This window comes from Acanthopagrus latus, chromosome 9 (assembly GCF_904848185.1).
Source record: "Acanthopagrus latus isolate v.2019 chromosome 9, fAcaLat1.1, whole genome shotgun sequence".
Classification (NCBI taxonomy): domain Eukaryota; kingdom Metazoa; phylum Chordata; class Actinopteri; order Spariformes; family Sparidae; genus Acanthopagrus; species Acanthopagrus latus.
The window spans coordinates 25,004,014-25,024,252 of NC_051047.1; the positions used below are offsets into that span (position 1 = coordinate 25,004,014).

The following is a 20,239-nucleotide window of genomic DNA, read 5'->3' on the forward strand; positions in this document are numbered from 1 at the left end:
TGTGTGTCAGGTATCACAAAGAAGGCTCTGAAACCCGCGTGCTCACACAAACACAGGCCGAAATTACGGTCTGCCCACCCAAGAGACCTTGCAGTCAAGACATGCTGAGCCTCCATCACACCCTTTGTTGGCAGCTCTGTTATAGGAATTCTTTCTTTAAATGTCACTTTTGAAATTGTTTTTCTGTCATAGTCCTCAATAGATATAATCAGGCAATCCTCAAAATTTTGTTTATAACCTACTACGATTTAATTCTCTCTCCACCATGGGAATTTTGACTACTCATGTAATCTCTTCCTTAGCCCAAAGGTTTTCCTTGATTTGCCTCTGAACCCAAAAGAATATGCAGTATTTATCAGTAAACTGCGTTTATGTGTTTGGGAATTTCACCCAGAGGATGTTAAATCCTCTTTGTTGCATCAAGTAAAGTTTGGGATCACAAAGATGAAATAAAATCAAATGGTGTATTTGGAGCCATCTGATAGTTAATCAAATTACAGATGATGGATTTGAATAATATGTTTTTACTGAAACATTTTATGACATAATGTATTGATTATAATAATTATGATAAAATCCCAATCATATAATCACATTCAGGAAAATTGAAACTAAACTTTTCAAAGTGCTAGACAAAGGGCAACTAAAAAAGATCATCAAGTTTATATTATGATTATCCTCTTCTAGTTAATATTATAAATTATAGGCAAAATAAGTTTGATTCATATTCAATATTGGTTTAAAAAGATTGATGTAAATAGTTTAACATGACTTTTTTTTTTTTGCTTGACAGTGAACTTTTTTAATTAATATTAAATTGAACGTTGATGGAAAACTATTTTGTATATCTGATCTGCCTGGGTGGTCACATTAATTTAGATAGTCGCTTAAAATCCCTTTTTCACATTGCAAGATGCTTTAATAACTCAGTTTGGACATTGCGCTGAAAGTGTCTTCAATATTCCCTCCGGAGGTTTAAAGAGAGGAGATTAACCCCTGTGTTTACTTGTCTGATTTAATTGGAATGACCTCTGCCCCTTGTGAAGCTGTGCTGTGTACCCCTCACATGACCTACCTCGCTTCAGTCGCGGGGAACGACCGCCAACATACATTCCGCACTTGCAGTCTCTCTTCGAGGTAAGAAGCAGTGCCACTCGTCTCCTGAAGGCTGAGTAATGTCCCAAGTTGACTTCAGATTCAGACACATGCTCTCCTCAAAGGTCCCACGTATTCCTCCAGCACATCTTCATAGATGTTTGTCCAGTAGCAGGGATAGAAAACCAAACTTCAGTATCCACAGCAACTTCACGTTTAACAACTTCAGAGTGGTCCCCCAATCTCTGTGTCGTTCAAGCCTTAGACACCCCAAGTGTCATTGTTCGTGGAATACCGTTAAATGCTTTTGCAGCTGCTGCTGTCCCCTAAAAATACTGACTGCCTCGATGACAGCAGTGAAGATAAGTCGGGCACTTCCATTCACTTGCCAGCAGGGACTAAAGATAGTTCAGGTGGCCAGTGCAGAGTAGACTGCTTAGCTTACTTGAGGCTTTGCAATAAAAATCTAAGGAGAAGAGCAAGCTTCTAATCTCAAAAATATGTTAAAGTTTAACTTCATTTGATCTTGATGTTTGTTAAACACAAGTTAAACAAACTGTTATCTTTCACAGAACTATTACACAGTGAAAGTAATTTTTCCTTGTAACACAAATAGTGAGAGTTAAACACAAAGTTCCACCATATGGTTCATTCTTATAAGCCTGGAAAAACAAAAGAGTTGAAAGATAAAACAGCAGCTGATGTTGCTTCATGGTTCTTTTATACTTTGAATCTTAACAGGTCTATTTTCACCAGCATGTACAATTCTGAAAAAAAAAAGCCTCTCAAGGGATACAGACATTATTGGTTACCTTAATTTTGGTTGACTTAACTTTTCATACACATGAAAATCTGTGATTTTGATTTACATTATCCATGAGAAGTAAATGTAAATCTTGCAAATGGCTTTGACCAACAATTGATAAAGGTTATCTACGATAATAAAATAAATACATAAATAAATGAATACAAAATGCATCTATTGATATTTCAGTTTTATAGTTGGTGCTTTTTCACATGATTGTGATCTCTAAATAGAGAACAATACCCATAATTTGGATAGAAATAAATACAATATAAGACCACTTATTTGCAGGAATGCAACCTTGTGGCAACTCCTGAAAATATTTGCAGAAACACTGGGATTTACTTCTTGTTTGACCCTGCATCATCATTGGTTTCTCACCGCAAACTATTTGCTGAAGTCCTGCTTGCATAACTGATTGGCATCAGCTGCTTTGCTCATACTTCTACCAGCATCTTGGCTAGCATCTGACAAGTGACAACCAATCATATTCATTTAGGTGTACCGTTACAGTATAACGTCTCTCTATTACTCTGCTGATTCACTCACAGGCTACATTAGCCACTGCTAGCATTACACACCAGTCTGACAGCCTGACTGAACTGTTGGCAGTCGTGTTGCATCATGGGTAATGCAGGCAGCAGGTTATTTAGGCAAGGAGGATGCATAGAAATTAAAAGAAGATATCTCTGGTTCTGCTTGATCCTTGAACCCCAAAATTCAAGCAGAGGCTTAATAAGTCTCGTGTATATTGTTGATAGAACACATAAAGGTGTCTCAAAACCAAAAATACAATGTTATCTGTCCAAAGATGTATGCAGTGCTGTGGTCAATGCCCTATCACTTACAAGATTATACTGGTATGATGATAACCTGGGTGCTTCTTACGTTATTTTACGCCATTCTTTGAGCAAGACATGAGATCAATGTACAAAAATTATATTATGCGATGGATTACATTTCCCAAAAGCATATGAATAATGTAAACTGTACTGCTCCAATCTGATCTTTCATTAAAATGTTGCTCAGGTGCTAAAGCATGAGTGCTAATGTTCCAATAATATGATATAACAATGATTATTCTGCCCTACAAAAACTTTTACTTTTACTGTGATTCTTTTAGTACATTTTGCTGTTAGTGCGTTTATACGTGTAGTTAAGTTTTACTTAGTATATTACAGAGCAATACTAAACTAGTAAACAAATAAACAAGTAAAATATATTTCTTCCACCACCAGTTGGCTAGTACACTTTTATTATTTATCTTTTTCTTACTAAGCTGCAGTCAAGTTAGTAAATCACTAAGTTTTAAGAGTTTATTTACAGTATGGTACTGCTTATACGGTAGGTGTCATGTGTGCAGCTGCAACACTACAAATGTATGGTAGCTTTCAAACAACTATATTCAGTCTCAGCATTTTTTTTTCATTTAAAGAAGCCAAAAGGCAGTATTTCATCTTGTGCCTCGTGGTAATGAGGGGATTGGACAACACGTGGGCCAGGGTTTTCCAGTGTGTGAGGCTGTTGTGTGATTATGAGACTGGTCTCAGCATGCGCTGCAGTGTCCCTTCAGCTGTTTAGTGGCTCCACAGCCCCACACTCCCTCCTCCCTGATTTCAGCTGTTGGAAGTAATCTGATATAACTCAGACCCCTGTAGCTGGTTATAAAACGCTTTGTGCCTACAACTGAGTAACAACTTTAAGGGTTGTTATGTTAACAGAACTCACATATCCTGAGCTGGAAACAGAGCGTGTGGTGTTGCTCTCTGTTGCATCACATCCAGTTAAAGTGTTTTTAAATAAGTACAACAAGGTTTCGGTTTAAGAGAGACTGTTAAGTAATGTTTTCACAGTTTGCTGATCTTGATATTTCTTGATGTTGTTCTCGGGGCAAATTACAATCTGTGTCCTATAAACAGGCTAAAATGAACTCTAAAAGATGTGCGATATCATGTCTCTCCTCAAACTGTGTAAATAAATCATTCTCTCATGTAACAGTGTGATCTTGGAAAATTGAAGATTTTAGGAACTGTCTTTAACTGCTGTATATAAAACTGTGTAAATGATGTATTGGACAACCTTCCAAATGACAGGTTAAGTAAGATCACAAGGCAGTTATTTGAATGCTTAAATAAATGCTTGGGAGACTGGAGGTACTATAAAATCTTAAATCTTTGTGCTTAACCCTTTAAATGTGCAGTAAGCAATTCTGGACAAAGACTGTTCAAGTCAGTTTGATCTATTGAGAAGTCACATTGCCTACAATCTGTACAGTGTGTGACACCCTCTGACACCCTCGACTCTAGTAAAGAACCCAAAGAGGAGGGATCCCTCTCCCAGGACACTTACAGATATCACGTGTACAGAACAGAAAGAACAGTTGATTGTAGAGTCTCATTCACAGGTTGTCAGATACCGGCATTTTGGGCCACCACATCTCAGTCTCACGCGGATCTGGATAGTGTTTGAGTGTCACAGTTTGCCTCGCCAGAACGCACTTACATGCCTGAAGGTGTGGAACCATCAGGGTGCGATTATATAGAGAGCGAAGGACGGACATAGTACAAAGAGCCTCGAAAGTACATGTTGGAAGGAGGTAGGAGTTAGATGGAAGGGTTCTCTCACAGGGCTTTCATTCAGACGACCAGGTTTCAAATCCTGTGTGTAACCAATAGTTGATGGCAGTCGTTATAAGGAAGAAGTCATCTTTTGACTTGACCATGGAATAAGAACATGTTTTCATGGGTAGGCGAGTCAAAAAATGTTACAGTGATTCCGGCAAAACCTAAAAAACCTCAGAATGGGATTCAATGATCAACTATCTTTCTCCAGAATCACTCACATGCAGCCGGCCCAGCTAGCAAAACAAAGACCAGAGAAGATCAGACCAGGTGTTTGCTGCTGTATTAATGTTCAGAATCTCTTAAAAGTTCGACTCAAAATGACCGACTCTGTTTTGTGTTTGCCACATCGACTACTTAGGATACCCAGTAGCAACAGCAGCTGTTAGCATTAAGACCAGCTCTTGGACTCAAAATGGAGTTGAGCTTTTGTGTGATAAAGCATTTCAACCAGATACAAATGGATTTATATTCAAAAATAATAAATGGTTTATAAATTAACAATTTGCCATTCTACCTTAGACACCCTGTGATCATGTCCTGTAAAAAAAATAAATAAACAAAAAGGCTAAAAACAATTAACATGACTACACCTGTGACATATCGCTCATGTCGGATGATAATAATAATTGATCTTTCATTATAGAGCTGCAGTGGGTGCTTTATATTACTTTTTTTGGGGGGGAGGAGCTCCACCCTGCTCTCTGTAAGGTTACACTGCAACATAGCATTTAACTGACAACTTTGCCTTTCTTTTCTCTGACACAGGAATGTGAGCAAAGCAGACATTTGCAGAGCGGTGGACGTGTTCAGACAGTAGCCTGCAGGCCTGCAGATAGAGCCACAAATACAGCAGAGTCTAAAACATGAACCCACCACCTTTTTCTGTGATAAGTCATAAAGATGGTACTAGTATCTGGCACACTTAAGGGAAGCACAAGTGAACATCATAAAACCATCCAGTCATAAATAAAACATCAGTACACTGTGATCAGCAGCAGTTTCTTTGAGGTCAGTTGCTCCTCATCTAATCTCATTTTCTTCTGCTTATCCTTGAGGGTCGCAGGGATGTTACCGCTTTTATCCCCCTTTTTCAAGGGGTCATGGGGGTTACTGGAACCAGTCCCAGTTATCTCCATGGGTGAAGGCAAAGTACACCCTGGATGAGTCGCCAGGTGCCAACTGCACATCAGGAGCAATTTTGGGGTTCAGTATCTTGCTGAAGGATACTTTGACAGCAATGTCAAAGTCACTTGCTCCGATGGTACAAAATCTGAGACTCCTTTGTAGAAACTATTCAATCCCTCCTTTGTTTACCTTTATTTATTTAATACCAATCACAATGGACATATAAATAAAGGGAAAATGTGTAGCTTTAGAAAAAACTGTACAAAAGTGGCTGCAGTTCAGGAGGTGTATACAGACGAGGACCTTGATATTATTATTCATTGACACAAGTTAGCTGTCTGTACTTGGACATGGATCAAATCTCCGATCTTGCATGTGGCACATACAGACAAAAGTCGATCTGAGACTAATAAAAAGAAAGAAAAGAACCAACCAAACACAATCAGCGGTATATCCTGCGGGCTGACAGCAGGGTAATGATGAAAAGCGCTGGACCAGATGAAATGTTTCCTCTGCAGGCTTTGAAAAGAGAAGCAATTTCATCCTCTGGTGGTCATCTTGTGTAAGTGCAACCTGCCACAACTTGCTTCACATCTATACATTTCAAGGCAAACACACAAATGAGTTGATTAGAGCTTTAAGATTACTTGACTTGATTTATTGCTGGACATGTTAGTATGATATAATGTTAATGTTGGCTCATTTTAGGCTCAGTGTGCTGTAAAATGAAGTGATATGTAGGTTTCCCTGTAAACAGATGGCAAATGGCAAACTTAAGTACGACAAGTCTTTGAAGGAATAACTCACCCAGTAGGAATGATATTGTATTTCTATATACATAGCCAACAAAAGTGTGTCTTCCTCTTGGAGGTCTCACCTCTTTCTTACCTCATACCAGGATAAACCAAAGTAAATACGGCTCCACTGACACTTCATGTGGTCATTATCTTGTCAAGTCCCTTCTTGTGAGCACACTGCGTCTTGAGAAGGTAAAGTGACAGTGTAAACTTTGCATGAATGACAGAAGATTTTCCGGTGGAAAACTTCAGTTTACACAGCTCATGCTGCAGTTTTTCAACTATTCACATCCACTTCAGCGTCTGTCAGCAGAGGGACGTAACCTCAGGTTTGTTAGGTTTGTCGCAGGAAACAAAAGCTGTAGCCTACTTAAAGGGTAACTCCACTAATTTCACACATGGAAGTGTGTTCACAGGTCTTGGGGAGAACTTCTGACGTGGGAAAAAAGAGTAGCATTTTTTAGCCTTGTATATATATATATATATATATATATATATATATATATATATATATATATATATATATATATATATATATATATATATATATATATATATATATATATATATATATATATACATATACCACAAAACATTTCTTTTGCTTGTTTAATTAAAAAGCAAATGATCATAACTGATATGGTAGAATCAGAGATATTCCTTTTTTTTTATTCCACACAATCTTCCTTCAAGCCTGGTGCCTACATTACCCACAATGCAACCTGCAAAGTCAAAGATACTTCATACAGACTCCCAGACCAGTAAACGCACATTTCTCTGTAAAATTGGTGAAGTTACCCTTTAACGCTCTAACCTGAGAACATGAGGGAAGAAAAAAAAATTGCACCCGAAAATTAGAAAAAAAAATAAAGATTAATAAATATGTAGAACGCCTTAAGAACATTGTGATTGTTATTATATTATATTATATTATATTATATTATATTATATTATATTATATTATATTATATCATATTATATTATCGTGACAGTCTGTGGAATGTGTCCCCTTTTAGGACCTGGCGGAAGTCCCTGATGTGAACTCCTGCAGGTCACCTCTCTCTCGCGCTCCTCACTTCTTCTTCTTCTCCTTCTCCTTCTTCTTCTTCTATTTCTTCCTCCTCCTCTGTTTCCAGCAGAGCGCTCGCGCTGCGTCCCCATCAGCTGTTCTACCCGCGTGCAGCGGCTGCGGTGCTGCTGGACCCCGGGAACTGTGAACACTACTTTTTCTTTTTTTTTTTTTCCTTCCCCGAAAAAGTCCATGTAGATTTTCTTCTTCGGTGTCGGTGAAAAAGAACAGATGAAGATGAGGTACTTTTAGTGATTTTTCTTTACAACATTTTTTCCTTTTCTTTTTGCAGCTTTTTCAGCTGAAGCGATGAAGTTTGTGAATGACTGCTTGCTCTACCTCTGCAGGTGTTCCTCATGGCTGGAGCGCCTTCTGTGCAGCGTCCTTATCCTCGTGTGTCCTGCTGCATCGCAATGGCCAGGTAAGATCCAAACCCTGGAAACATGACTGTGCCATAATTATACTTTTCTTATATATTTGTCTATATATATAAAACCTTTGTCATCATCCACAACGTTGCCTGTGTCATAGTCAGCCTTATCTAGTGACCATACACGTTGGTTTCCTTCACAATAAAAGCCGCGAACACTGGCTTCATTGACAAACACTGTTTTGGGAAGCTTCTGGCAAATTATCTGCTCAATTTAGCATCCATCTGACTGGACTAATTGTTGCAGAATTGGATCTGTAGCCTGTGAATGAGTGATGATTCATACTGTAATACCCCTGTGTGTGTGTGTGTGTGTGTGTGTGTTGCCAGTTTACACAGTAAGCACTGAGATGTTTAACTTTTTGGCTGAGAAAGTTGCGGCAACATTTAGTCATGATGTGGAGCATGACGTTTACATCATGCTGTATTTTCTTTGGCCTGGATTAAGTGTGTCTGTTTGGTCTTTTTCAACCAGCCACCCTCTTCCATGCTTCATATAACTGACTGCTACAAAACGGGCCACACATTCTTATGATTCGCTGATAAAAAAAAAACAAAAAAAACAGCAGTTTGTCCATTCTCACAAGGTCAAAGTGGCTTTGGGTCTGTTTACAGGTTTTTTTTTTCTCTCTCCAAGTCCAAAGTCTGCGGTCTGCTCAGAAACCTGCATTCCTCCTTTGTTTGCCCTGCGTCTTGCTCTGTGTCTGACCACACACTGTCGCTTGCGGCGGCTGCATCAAAGCTCTGAGAGATGCTTGTTTCCTCATGCTTCCCTCCTGTGTCGTGACCTGTTCGCAGAATACTGTAAGCACAAGCTGAAAATCATGTATCCTTCCAGCTGTTGAACAAAGAGGCGATTTTTCTGTGATGGGTGTAAACGGGCCATTCGAGGCCACTGCATGAAAGAAACTCTCTTCTGCTGCTGAATAATTCATCTTTGGACCTCTCTAACGTCCTGCGTTTAATTTGGTAAACGCTGAGTTGGAGAACTGTGGAGCTGTCAGATGATAGGCAGAGGAAACTGAGAGGACATTGATTAATATTTGATCGACTGTGGTCACCACGAGCTTGGATGTAGTATTTTAGGGGCTTTGGGAGAAGACACTCTTTTGTGTGTCGACTCTTTGAACTCGCTGTGTTGTCTTTTGTGTACAACCCAACCCGTCTGCTGCAAGTTTGATCAAACATTATTTGCATTTTTTACATTCATCTGCCACCTTTTTTTTTGTTTCTCTTCTTCCTGATTATGATGATACTCCATCTTCTGCTCCAGTGAAGATCAAAACAAGTTAGAAAAAAAATTGAAAAGGTAAAATATATTGCAAGTAAGACTCAAACACTGACATTTTCACAGGAATGCTGTCCGGTCTGTGTGTGTCCAGGTTGAGAAGTAAAAGCGCCGGCAGCTCCGTCTCAAGAGCAGTGCCTTTGGCTGCCTGCGACATGGTTGAATTAGGTCTGATTCATTCCCAGTCCCTGGCTGGGTCAGGAATCCCTATTGTCATGTGATCTTTGACATGCACCCAGCGTGGTTTTGCCCGAGGGGGGAGCAGGACGAGGCGGGGGGAGGGGACCGGCTGCAGGGGGACACCCCACCGTGCCTTTTAATGGCTGAATTAGATGCCACATTAAAAAATCACAGCTGGCTTGGGGTTTTCTCCTTTTCACTGAAGGGACATGATGACAGGCTTTTCAGTGTGCTGGGAGAGGATAACAAAACATATGTTAAAATCCCTACACCACTGTATTTGGCCCCAAAGCGTAAAGAATATCCTACATTTGAGTATTACTGAGATTAGTCGCAACTTTTTGACAATGCTGTTCTGCAACTTCCAGCTGTAGCTGGTGACACTCAGGTTATAATGATATATGACTGTGCAATAGCAGGTCCAAAGCGGAGCTCCGTTTGACAAACATGTGTTGACACGTCACGTAAGTTGCAGGATTTGCCAGAAAACATCTGCTTCCAGACCTCAGATGTGTCCCGAGAATGGCGATTTGCACTTTGCACTCTTTTTTTTCTGTCCTTGTTTACTGTCAGCTGCTGCAAAAATCCATTTTGCTCTGTAAAGGTTCCATTTTGATCCATTTGGTTTGCTTCTTTTCTTTGGTTTTCATGGTAACACATGATTCAAACTAGGGACAAAAATTCAGTTTGCTGTGTTGATGGATTGTTTTAAGCTCAACAGTGGCGACCTTTGTGACTTTGAAGGGACTTCAGATAAGGAAAGACACTTTAAGAAGTAGTACGAGTACAAGTATGAAGAAACAGCTCTTTTATTTTGTAGAATCTTGTCCTTATTCTGTCATGTATTTGCAGTCTTCCTAACACACTTTGCGATAATTAGAAAGCAGGGAAACTGACAGGAAATCTGGAGACACATACAAAGGAAAAGGGAAGGTCCTTGACCGAGTTCAAACCTGACACATTATGGTGTCACATACACTTTGTGTTTTAGTCCACCGTGCCAACAGGATGCCCCACCTGGGCCCTATTAACTTTTTTCTTGTGGGTCCAGAAATGTTAGCAGTGGGTGTCTGATGTCAATGAGTGAACACGAAAGAGGACTGTTGGGCCTCGGTGGAGGTGTGCGCTCTACAAGTGTCGTTCTAGTGCAAACGTACAAAGCAATTCTTAAAATACACGATTCTACACATTGTGTCACTCACAAAATCCCAGTAACGCAGAATTTTGATATAGGACACGTACAAATCTTAATTCCTTAGGAGACACCATTTACAGTTATTTATATACAGTCCACCCCTCCAATAATGAAAGTCAGGCTGTCTGAGCTGACTGACTGTTAGATTGCTGTCCCTGTTAGGATCATTGTAACCCTCGAATGAAATAAATGGAACGACTGTGCACAGATTCTGTTGACTCAGTGAACCTTGTGATGTCTAATCCCGGGATTTTCTAGTCAGTAAACCTACTTATTCGTGATCGACATCTCTGGAGGTCCCCTCGCATCAAGGCGTGGAAGTTCCATCTGGCATTGTTTGGTTATATTGTGTCAACCAGCAGCGTTTAAAAGGTCGTTAAACCTCATCTAGGACGATTTGGTTTATATCTTTGAGTGTGTGACTTTCAGTGTTGGCTTACGTGTGTGGGGCTGTGGGTGGGGGTCAGTCAAGATGTCAAGTGTTTGTCTGTACCTCCCTGTCTGGCCTCCTTCTTGAAAAATTGGACACAAGAGATTGACACTTCCTTTATGTATTTATGCTGTTACTCGTGCCAGTGCAGCAACCTTCCTTTGTCTGTCAGTCAACAGGATACAAGTCAGATACAAGCGCTCTGCTGATACTTTGAGTCCGAGGTTTCAGGTTTCTCTTAAAATCCCATTTGATGCTTTGCTGTAAAAACACTCGACAGTCCATACGTAGCTGTTTTTTTTTGTATTGTTTTTTTCTCACAAAGACGACTACAACAGGGTTTTGTAAGGACATCTCTGTTTGTGTCAGTGTAGCAGGACCACGCTCTTAACGTATCGCAGCTGTTTGAGGCCGGGAGAGATATGTGTCTCTATGTGAGTGACAAACTTGCGATAGGAGACTGGAGAGGAAATCAAGAGGTGGTGTGGTTTACTTTAATGTGGACGTGTTTTTGTAAGAAAACCACGGTGGTCGCATCCTGCTTTGATTACTTAATTCAGCCCATCTGGATCCTGTAGGGAATCTGAAGAGTTGTATATCTGTGCCGGACGTAGAAAAACATGGCCCAGTTTGGGCCCTGCGTCACCAGGCACGCTGTTTGAATTAAAGGGTGGTTGTACACGTAACGTAAAGTAGATGTGACGGTCGCTTTTTACATTTCATGATTCTTATCTAGGGACTTTACATTCTGGTGCATTTGAGCTGTTACTACAAAAGATTTTACCTTTTAAACACTTTAGATTTTTTTAGATCTGACAAGAGATTATGCACACCCCACAACTGCTGTTAGCTAGTTAGCTCAGTTAGCCGTGCAGCTAGCAGTTGGGACTGGGAGAACCATAACGTTTGCACCTCTAGCACAGGTTTGAACTGGGACGGGGCGGGGATTAGCTGGTTATTGTGCTAACGTATATATATCTTGTCAAATGTCAAATCTGTTCTGTTGATAATTAAAATGTCTGTGTGTGTGCAACTGATATGCTTACATATTGTACCTTTAAAACATTCTGTGCACCATCCAGATCAGCCTACACTGATGTATCGTGTTTGACCGACATGTAATAAATGCCCTTGAATTGGATCTTTGCTTGAAGAAAGAGCCATTTGATCCTGAACCTACCAAGTTCACAATTGATTTGTTTTCTGCCAAAGGAGGGAGGAAGTGAATCTGGCCAGAGTCCCAGGACAGCATTATCTGCCAGACACCTGATCAAACTGAGAGAAATCACTGAGCGTTAGTGGTGGATTTGTTATAATAAAACAGGCTTCTGCTTACTGTATTTATGTGAAATGCATCAGTTTGGCTGATGCACAGCATGAATAATTTAAAGGCCCATTATGCCTGTTTGCCATCACCACATGACCTGATTATAAAGACTTTTGGACTCTGATTAGTGTTTGTTTTGTAGTAATTCTGAAGGTGATTATGTATCTAAGCCTAAATCTTTGACTGATTTTTGAAGTGATTAAGGAAACTTAACTGCGTGTTAGCTGATGTCTTGAATCAGATTTTAAGTTAATCACTAACAAAAAACTGACCTCAGTCCTCTGCTCTGTATTTGTGATCCCCTATCATTTTGCTTTCCAGGGCAGAGCATCCTTTTGAATGTGGCTGACAGCTGTTATTTGTATTTTTATGTGCTCCTACCACTCAGTGTTTCAGGTGCGCTCGGCTGTTCTCTCATGCTGTCCCTGATGTCAAAATGCCGGGTTGACAGTGGCAAAATACAGTGCGACACCGTAATTACTGCCTGTGTTCCAAGAGAAGAGGATTTGTAGGGCCACTTGCTCTGTACACCCAACCATCTCCAGCACTAATGGCACACTGAGTGCCCTCTTACCTCTCAGCACCTCTTTCCTGTTTGCTGTAAAACCCCCACTTACTTGCTTGTCTTTCCCAGCCGTAATCGAACTAACAGTTAGAGGAAGGTGTGAATCCTTCTCTGCAAATAACAGGACCGCAGTACACGAAGGTTCAGTTGTAAAGGTCTGAAAATGAAGCGAGATGGAAGAGTATCACCCACACTTTCAAAAGTGAAACAGAATCTTGTCCGTAGCAAGATAACGTACTCATATTTGGCTTTTGATTCAGTTGTTTCCACATTGTAAAGTAGCCAATCACGTATTATTCTATACATTCCTTATTTTGAAATTTCCATTCATGTGATAAAAAGTCCAGTTCACACGTGACCTTATTTTCACGCAAGTTAACATGTGAAAAATAGCCAATTATATCTGAAAATGTATTAAAATGTTAAAATAATGTTTTTCTTTTTTTAAACACATTTTAAAAATTTCCACAAGGGTTGTCGCAGCAGTTCTAACGAGAGATGGTAATGATTAATTATTAATTGATTAAACACTGTTTAGGATTTAACTGATGGAAAATGACAATCTGGGCACAAATACATCACAGTGTATGTATGTTACAGACACTTGCTCATCAAATATGTCAATAAAAATATAAAACACTGGTATGTATTTATTAAAATACAAATTATTTGTAAAAATATAAAAACATATTCTATACAAACTGATCCATGTTTACTTTATCTGTTCTTTTAACCCTTTTATGTGGCCCTCTCTGATTTTTGCGAGCACTTTTGCAAGCACTTTTTCGAGTACAGATCAAGTCAGTGGCTGGAAAAGTTTTCAGAACGTATGATTTGCATCCGCAGTACTAACAGACTTCAGCATGTTGAAGCAAGCTACGAAGACAAACCCCACACTGATATCTGTCATTGGTGAACATAGCAGCAGTCGCAGAAGTGAACTGTATCGTAAAATATTTAATGTTGTTATAAACGTGTCAAGCTAGAAAAGGCTTAGAGCCTCTTTTCTAAACTGTTAAATTTTAAGCCAGGGTGCCTTCTACTCTCTGTGGTCAGTTTGTCAGCACTGAAGGCTGCAGCCCTCGGGTGAACACTGGTTTCCATGGCCACCAGGTGCAGATTTTTTCCACCACAAAGCCGTATTTGGTCGTTGCAAAGGAAACTGGATCCGTCTACCTGGCACTTTGTCCCTGTCTCCAGCTTTAGGGAGTGTTTACTTGTCCTCACTGACAGCCTGCAGAACACAGAGAGGCATGAAACCAGAGACCCCCCCCCCACCCATTTACATTCTCTTGTCCCAAGAAATCTATACCATAAGCTTTTCACTCTCCATGAACTGCGACTGATTCAGAGTGACCGAGGGTATATAGATCACCTCATGTCTACTGTTACAATGTGATCCGCTGACATGATTTCAATGGCACTCTGCAGATTAAGACCTGAAATAAGCATATTTTAACTGTCAAGATGTGAGTGCTGTTAATACAAGCAGCAGCTACCACCCAGTGCATTTTTTTTAATGAATGAATAGACCATTCAGCATTTCATGAGGCCCCTCTCGGGAATGCCATTGTGTGTTTTGAACCTCACTTTGTCGTTATATCCCTCTTTTAGCACTCCACATCTTCTTATCTTCTGATTGACTCTCCTGATGTTCAGGCCGCTTTTCAAGGCATCCTTGAATTCCACTCATTCACCCGTCCTTCAAGAGCTTCCATGTCTGTAGGCACTTAGCCCCTCACAAATCTCACACCATGGGGGTGTGAACTGAGGAGAATCCCATGGGACGGGAGATTACCATCAAGCCCAGAGCTCCTGTGACAAAAGAGGGATTTGCTGAGTCCTGTACCTCTGTCCTTCACTTTCGTATGGTCTTGCTGGAAGTAGGACTTTGGGTGAGGTATGGGATTCCATGACATGGCCTGCCTTTGCTGTACCTGTCAGACCCCGAGAGGTCAACTGTCTAGGTGCAGCTGGTATAGGACATAATCTTGGGTGGTGGGCATAAATATGAAAAGATGTGGATGAAAGAAAAGAGAAGAAAAATCTCAGTTTCTGTTGTTAGCTGCGGCCGTTTCTTGTTCATGCAGCCTCATAAACGTGTCTGTTTGTCCTGAAGTTAAGTACCTCTTGACATCAACTTTCATGCATCGCTGAGAATCTTTGTGAAAACCTCCCGCTATCCCCTGTTGCACATTATTGCTCGACAGTATAGTGAGACAGAAGAGCTGCGATGGAAGAAGTACTCACATGTGTAAAAGTATAGCAATACCAAAATGTTAATATACTTATGAGTAAAAGTTCTAAGCTACATTAGCTTAAACATCAAGTACCTGTGACTGATTTAATCCATTTATTTGGACCTCATTAAGCATTTAACAGTAATCATAGATGTGTGAAATATGACAAGAAGCCCCAGCTAGACACTTTTTAAGGTGAGATGTTAAAATGAGTGGAAACTGCTGGTTTAATCTTCAACAATGTGATCTGTTTTACAAGCTGATCTTGTATTTATGTCAACTAAACTATGGCACCATATCAGGTAAACAGTGGGGGATGTTTTATCAGCCAGAGCAAATAAAACACGAGATGGCAGATTTATCTACTTCCCAGGTTAAACACATAATACTTTACCAAATAGACCTTTTCCACAGCAGCCATTTTTAACATTAAACAGCTGGATAATCACAGGTGTTACCAATGATTCTGATTAAGATTCTGTTCCATTCAGGTCAAACAGAGTTGAAGTGCTGCTGTTATACATGATGGCTCACTAGAAAGTCTCCGCTGCACTAAATGGAATGGAACCTTCATTAATCATCTTTGATTAAACCTGTGTTTACCTTCGTTTTCATGCAAGTATGGTTGCTGCTGAAAAGGTGTATAATTAATACCGAAGAATAAAGAATAATACTTGAGTAAATGTACTTAGTTACATTCCAAAACTGCAGAAGACTGGATCTTTAACAAAGTGAATGCCTCGGTTGCTTGTAACTTGGAAGCTGCTAATTGTTGTGTGAATCATGAGCTCTCGGGCCATGAAGGGTGCCCTCTATTCACTGGGTGGTTGTTATGGGCCAGGTGGCACAGTGCCATCCATTGAGAGGTTGAGAGAGGAGGAACATAGGCCAACCATGGGGACGTTAGATATTTAGAGGTCCAGTGAAAGATTTGTGAGGCCATTCGTCTGCTGATACAGTGGCATTAATCGGACGGAGAGATGGACTGAAAGGTCTGCAGTCAGATTCCTACCCTCTGCGGCCACTTGACTTGCTGAAATGTCCCATGAAACTTTGTGCCGTGTTCAACAGAAACCCCGTGGTTTCACAAGGCCAGTTTATAAGCGTATTATTTGGGCTTGGTAATAGGCTTGGCTGCGTAAAGTTTTTGTAACCTCGAGTTTCCTGTCTTGAATGTGTCCACCCTAGTTAAAAGCAGAATAGATTGTAAGAATGCAAGAGCGTAATTTGACATACTGCAAAATAGTAAAGTTGTCAACAGACCTTCGTGCTTCAGTGTGCTGTAGTGAGCTGATTCCTTCTAACATGGGCACATTTTGATTTGTTCTGCTCTTTTTAAACAGAGTGTTAACATGGAGGCATTTCGACAGCATTTTTCTGTCGCCTGTCTCGACTGCATCTGACGGAACTGATACGCTTCTAATTTAATCAATACGAGTATAGAAAGACCACGTAATGGATTGTGTTTCCTTTGCGCTTCACGCACCTAAACATTCCCAAAACATTCCCAACTTGTTCTAGTTTACTTATTTTCCAAAATGTATTGTATTTTAATTATTCATTTTGGCACTGATGTCTGCTTTTACTCTTTTATCTGTTTTTATTTTTACATTATTGTGTAGATTTGTTCAGTGGCGGAGACAAGAAAGGCCTTTGGTTACCTACACTCAAAACTGTGCCTGAACACATCTAGTGCCTGTGTTGACTTTTGGTCATACATAAAAGTCACAGTTCTATTTTTGAAGCGTACTGGGAGCACCACAAAGCATTGGAATAAGGACAGCTTCTTGATTGGCTGTTTGCACCAGCCAGCTATAACCAACAGGTGATTTTTTTCAAATCAAAATTAAAGTCATCAAAAGGCTGCAAATAGATTTTTTTTTTCCATATTAACATATAAAAATGCCTAAAATCTAATCTCTTATATTGCTCTCTGAAATGAAATTGGATATGCAAAAAAAGAAATTTAAGATTTTCTTTTAGCACCTAGCTAAAGCACATAAATTGTGCTTTAGCTCAATTTCAGTATACGATTGTAATATATGACCCAACTGTACCTGGACCTGTACGAACTGTTGGTTGGATGTGCCAGGACCCATCTACAGGCACATGTTTGCCTCGGGCCTTGGCAGTTTCTGTGCTTGTTTTCACACACTTGGCTCTTGTTTCCTCCCTTCTTTTCTTCCTTCCACAAAACTCTGAAAGCCTGATAAGGTCACTGCTCTATGAATACATTCGGGTGAGACTAACTGCAGATTTTTGGTTTGGCATATTATACATACAGGCTATCAGATCAGAGGGAGAGTAAATAAATTCTCTAACCTAAGTTTATTTTTGATCTTTATCTGTTTCATTTTGTGTGTCTGCATTTTGCCCTGAAACTAAATGTTTCCTGTTGCGTGTCTGAAGAGTTGGCAGAGCGCTGTCCGAGTTGACTTTGGGCAAGAGACATAATATTGATGCACGTATGATAGGGATCATTATTCTGCCCTAGTGCTTATGTTGCTTGTCGTTTTTTGAAATGCCTAGCTAAATCAAATAAAGCCATACATCTCGGCCGTGGGGTCAAAGTATTTTTTTAGCCGGTTCACTGAGTTCATTTGTTTTAGATCAAGTTGGTGTACCAGCTCACCAAAGCCCCATCACGTGGATTATAACATGCCTTTGCCTGGCTTAAGCTGAAACAGAGGAAGAGCATGACCTGTGGGCTTTTTGTGCTAAAGTGCCCAGTGGGGGGAACAATGAATGCTGGCACCCTGGACCCTCGTCTGGCCTGTACTAATTGAGGGCCCTGATATTGTCTTGTTGATGAAAGCCCTCTTTGTCCCGCTTACTTCTCGTCATCTACTGTATCCCCCGGGCCTCTGATATGGCCATAGGCATAACGTCATTCTCCTCCTGCCATTGTCTCCGTTCATTACAGGGGATTAAAGTGTCAGTTGAAGGTGAAGTATAAGCTAGCTGGCATTATTCGCTGAAGGGGTGTTTGAAGGCGTTGTGCCTCATAAGCTAAAAGTTCGTGCCCCTGTCGACACCCCTCGTATTGTAGAGGATGAGACGTTGCCTTCAAGGGACTGGAGGGACTCATCTGAGGGAAGTCTATACTTCTAATTAATCCATGTGAATTAAAAGTGATTGGTACTCGATAGCCAAGTAAAGGCCTTTGCACTACAAGTCTGCTTTTTTCCAATGTTTTGTTTGAATCTGTCAGCCAATAAAAAAAGGAAAATGAAGAAACCGAGTCATTGAGCAGTGAAGATTATTCTGTGGTCGTCTCACTTCCTGAACTAAGAAAAATAAAATACTGGGTCCATCCGATCCCGAAAAACAAGACTAAAGATGATTTCACCTGTTGAGCTGCAGAATTATCTCGATCACATCGAGGTATATTTCAGGATGTCAGTGGTCCAGTTTGACACGCTTCTCAAAAGGAGTGAATGAGCCTCTCTGATGCCATTCTGGATGATGATGATGTTGGACTATTCCGAGCCACCGTGTATGCAAACAGCCATCCAAATGCTTTTGAAGGATGCGGCAATTTAGGACGTAAAAAACAGGCTTGGTATACAAAAATCTTAACAAGGAATTTGACTGAAGTAAAGGATAATGTCTCTCAGGCGTGAGCTTCTTTCAGATATGACAACTTACACAGTGACCACTTGTCCACTTAAAAGACATTTCAAATTTAATTTTGCTGGGTAGGTAAGTGGGATTGCCCACATCACCTGCTTTTATTTCATTCGCTCTAGTGGTGCCCTTCCTGTGGAATTCGTATCAGTCTCCTGCAAATGTCAAGGGTTTGGGCCCATGATTCCCTCCAATCCAAAGAGGAAGCTTTGTGACAAAAAAAGAAGTGTTTCAGCCCCCTTTCATGGTCAGATTTACTGTCAAAGTGTTGATCTGCATTGACATGTTCTTGAAGTGGAGTGCAAAGCTGAAACTCTACACTTGAGTGAGGCCTAGCAGGTTCAAAGAACCAGCAACAGGACAAAGAGACTGGGACTGGCCCACAGACTGATCTACCAATCTGCTCCTTGCACAACCTAGCTAACGCAGAAATGAGATCTGCATGCACATTCTTTCCACATGAAGCCCACATCTTCAGTGGAGGATGTTATTTACTTATGCATTCAGCAGAAACAACAGGAATGGAAAGGAAGCTTACTCTTGGCTGATGCTGACTGCTGAGAGGCTTATGTATATACATTTTCACCTTTGCCAACATTTTTAGCTGCTTGGTAAATCTTCAACCTGTGTAGGCAGGTAGGATTTGTGCATTCATGATGAATGTGAGGATCTGATGGGCCATGAGAAGAAACATATGAGCGAGGGAGTTGAAATGGAATAATATAGTTGTAAATGTCACCTTTTCAAAGCTTCTTTTGAAGCATTTACTTTCCATCCCTAGAGAGGATAAAATCTATGGAGCTCACAGGAAAGGTTTCCTTGTAATTCAGAGTTTCAAAGGATTTCAGTGCCTCTCAAGTTTCTGTGGTGGAATCTAACCTTGATTGTGTCAAACAACTGTTGTAAACATACTGTAGGTGGAGCAGACCAGAGTTTGAAGCACAGAAAAGGTTCTAATCTGAGAATATTTAGGATGATGAAAAAGTGGCAAAATTGGAGGAAGTTAAAATTACACCCATCATAAATTGACTTCACTTTGAATCTTGACTGCATTGAGACATCATACAGCTGCCCTAACATATAGCAGTCTCAGCTATAAAAAGAAATGTCAACAGCTGTCAGCATCAAGAACTGCAGAATGTAGCTCAGAAATCACTAGAAATCTTGACACCCCTCGTCTTCAACTCCCTTGCGATGGCCACTAGAAATATAAAAAGCCATCTTTGGAGCCAGTGTTTGGTTTGTCTGTTCTGAGCTGTACTGTAGAAACAGATACTAAAGGCTTGTTGTAAGGTAATGAAAACACAATTTAGTTCTGGCTGTTTATATATTCCATCTCTGTTCATATTAATTTCCATTTCTGCTCCTTAATCCTTCATGCTGGAGCTTTTATCAATTCATTATCACCACTTAACCATCTGTTATGTTGATAGTTATGCGTA

General features: G+C 40.3%; 2 protein-coding genes across 11 annotated transcripts in view; one reads left to right on the plus strand and one right to left on the minus strand.

Moving 5' to 3' along the window:
* The window catches only part of obsl1b (obscurin like cytoskeletal adaptor 1b), a 34,314-nt gene extending 32,915 nt beyond the window's left edge, over nucleotides 1–1,399 (minus strand). For all 10 annotated transcript variants that reach the window (XM_037109350.1, XM_037109349.1, XM_037109351.1 and 7 more), the window contains exon 1: nucleotides 1,076–1,399. The gene's annotated coding sequence lies outside the window, so the exon portion shown is untranslated. The remainder of the gene's footprint in view (nucleotides 1–1,075) is intronic.
* A 6,060-nt stretch (nucleotides 1,400–7,459) lies between these two features.
* col18a1a (collagen type XVIII alpha 1 chain a) overlaps nucleotides 7,460–20,239 on the plus strand; it is a 77,846-nt gene continuing 65,066 nt past the window's right edge. The window contains exons 1-2 of the mRNA XM_037109180.1: nucleotides 7,460–7,757; nucleotides 7,863–7,936. Coding sequence (XP_036965075.1) covers nucleotides 7,747–7,757; nucleotides 7,863–7,936 — 85 coding nt within the window. The 5' untranslated portion in view covers nucleotides 7,460–7,746. The remainder of the gene's footprint in view (nucleotides 7,758–7,862; nucleotides 7,937–20,239) is intronic.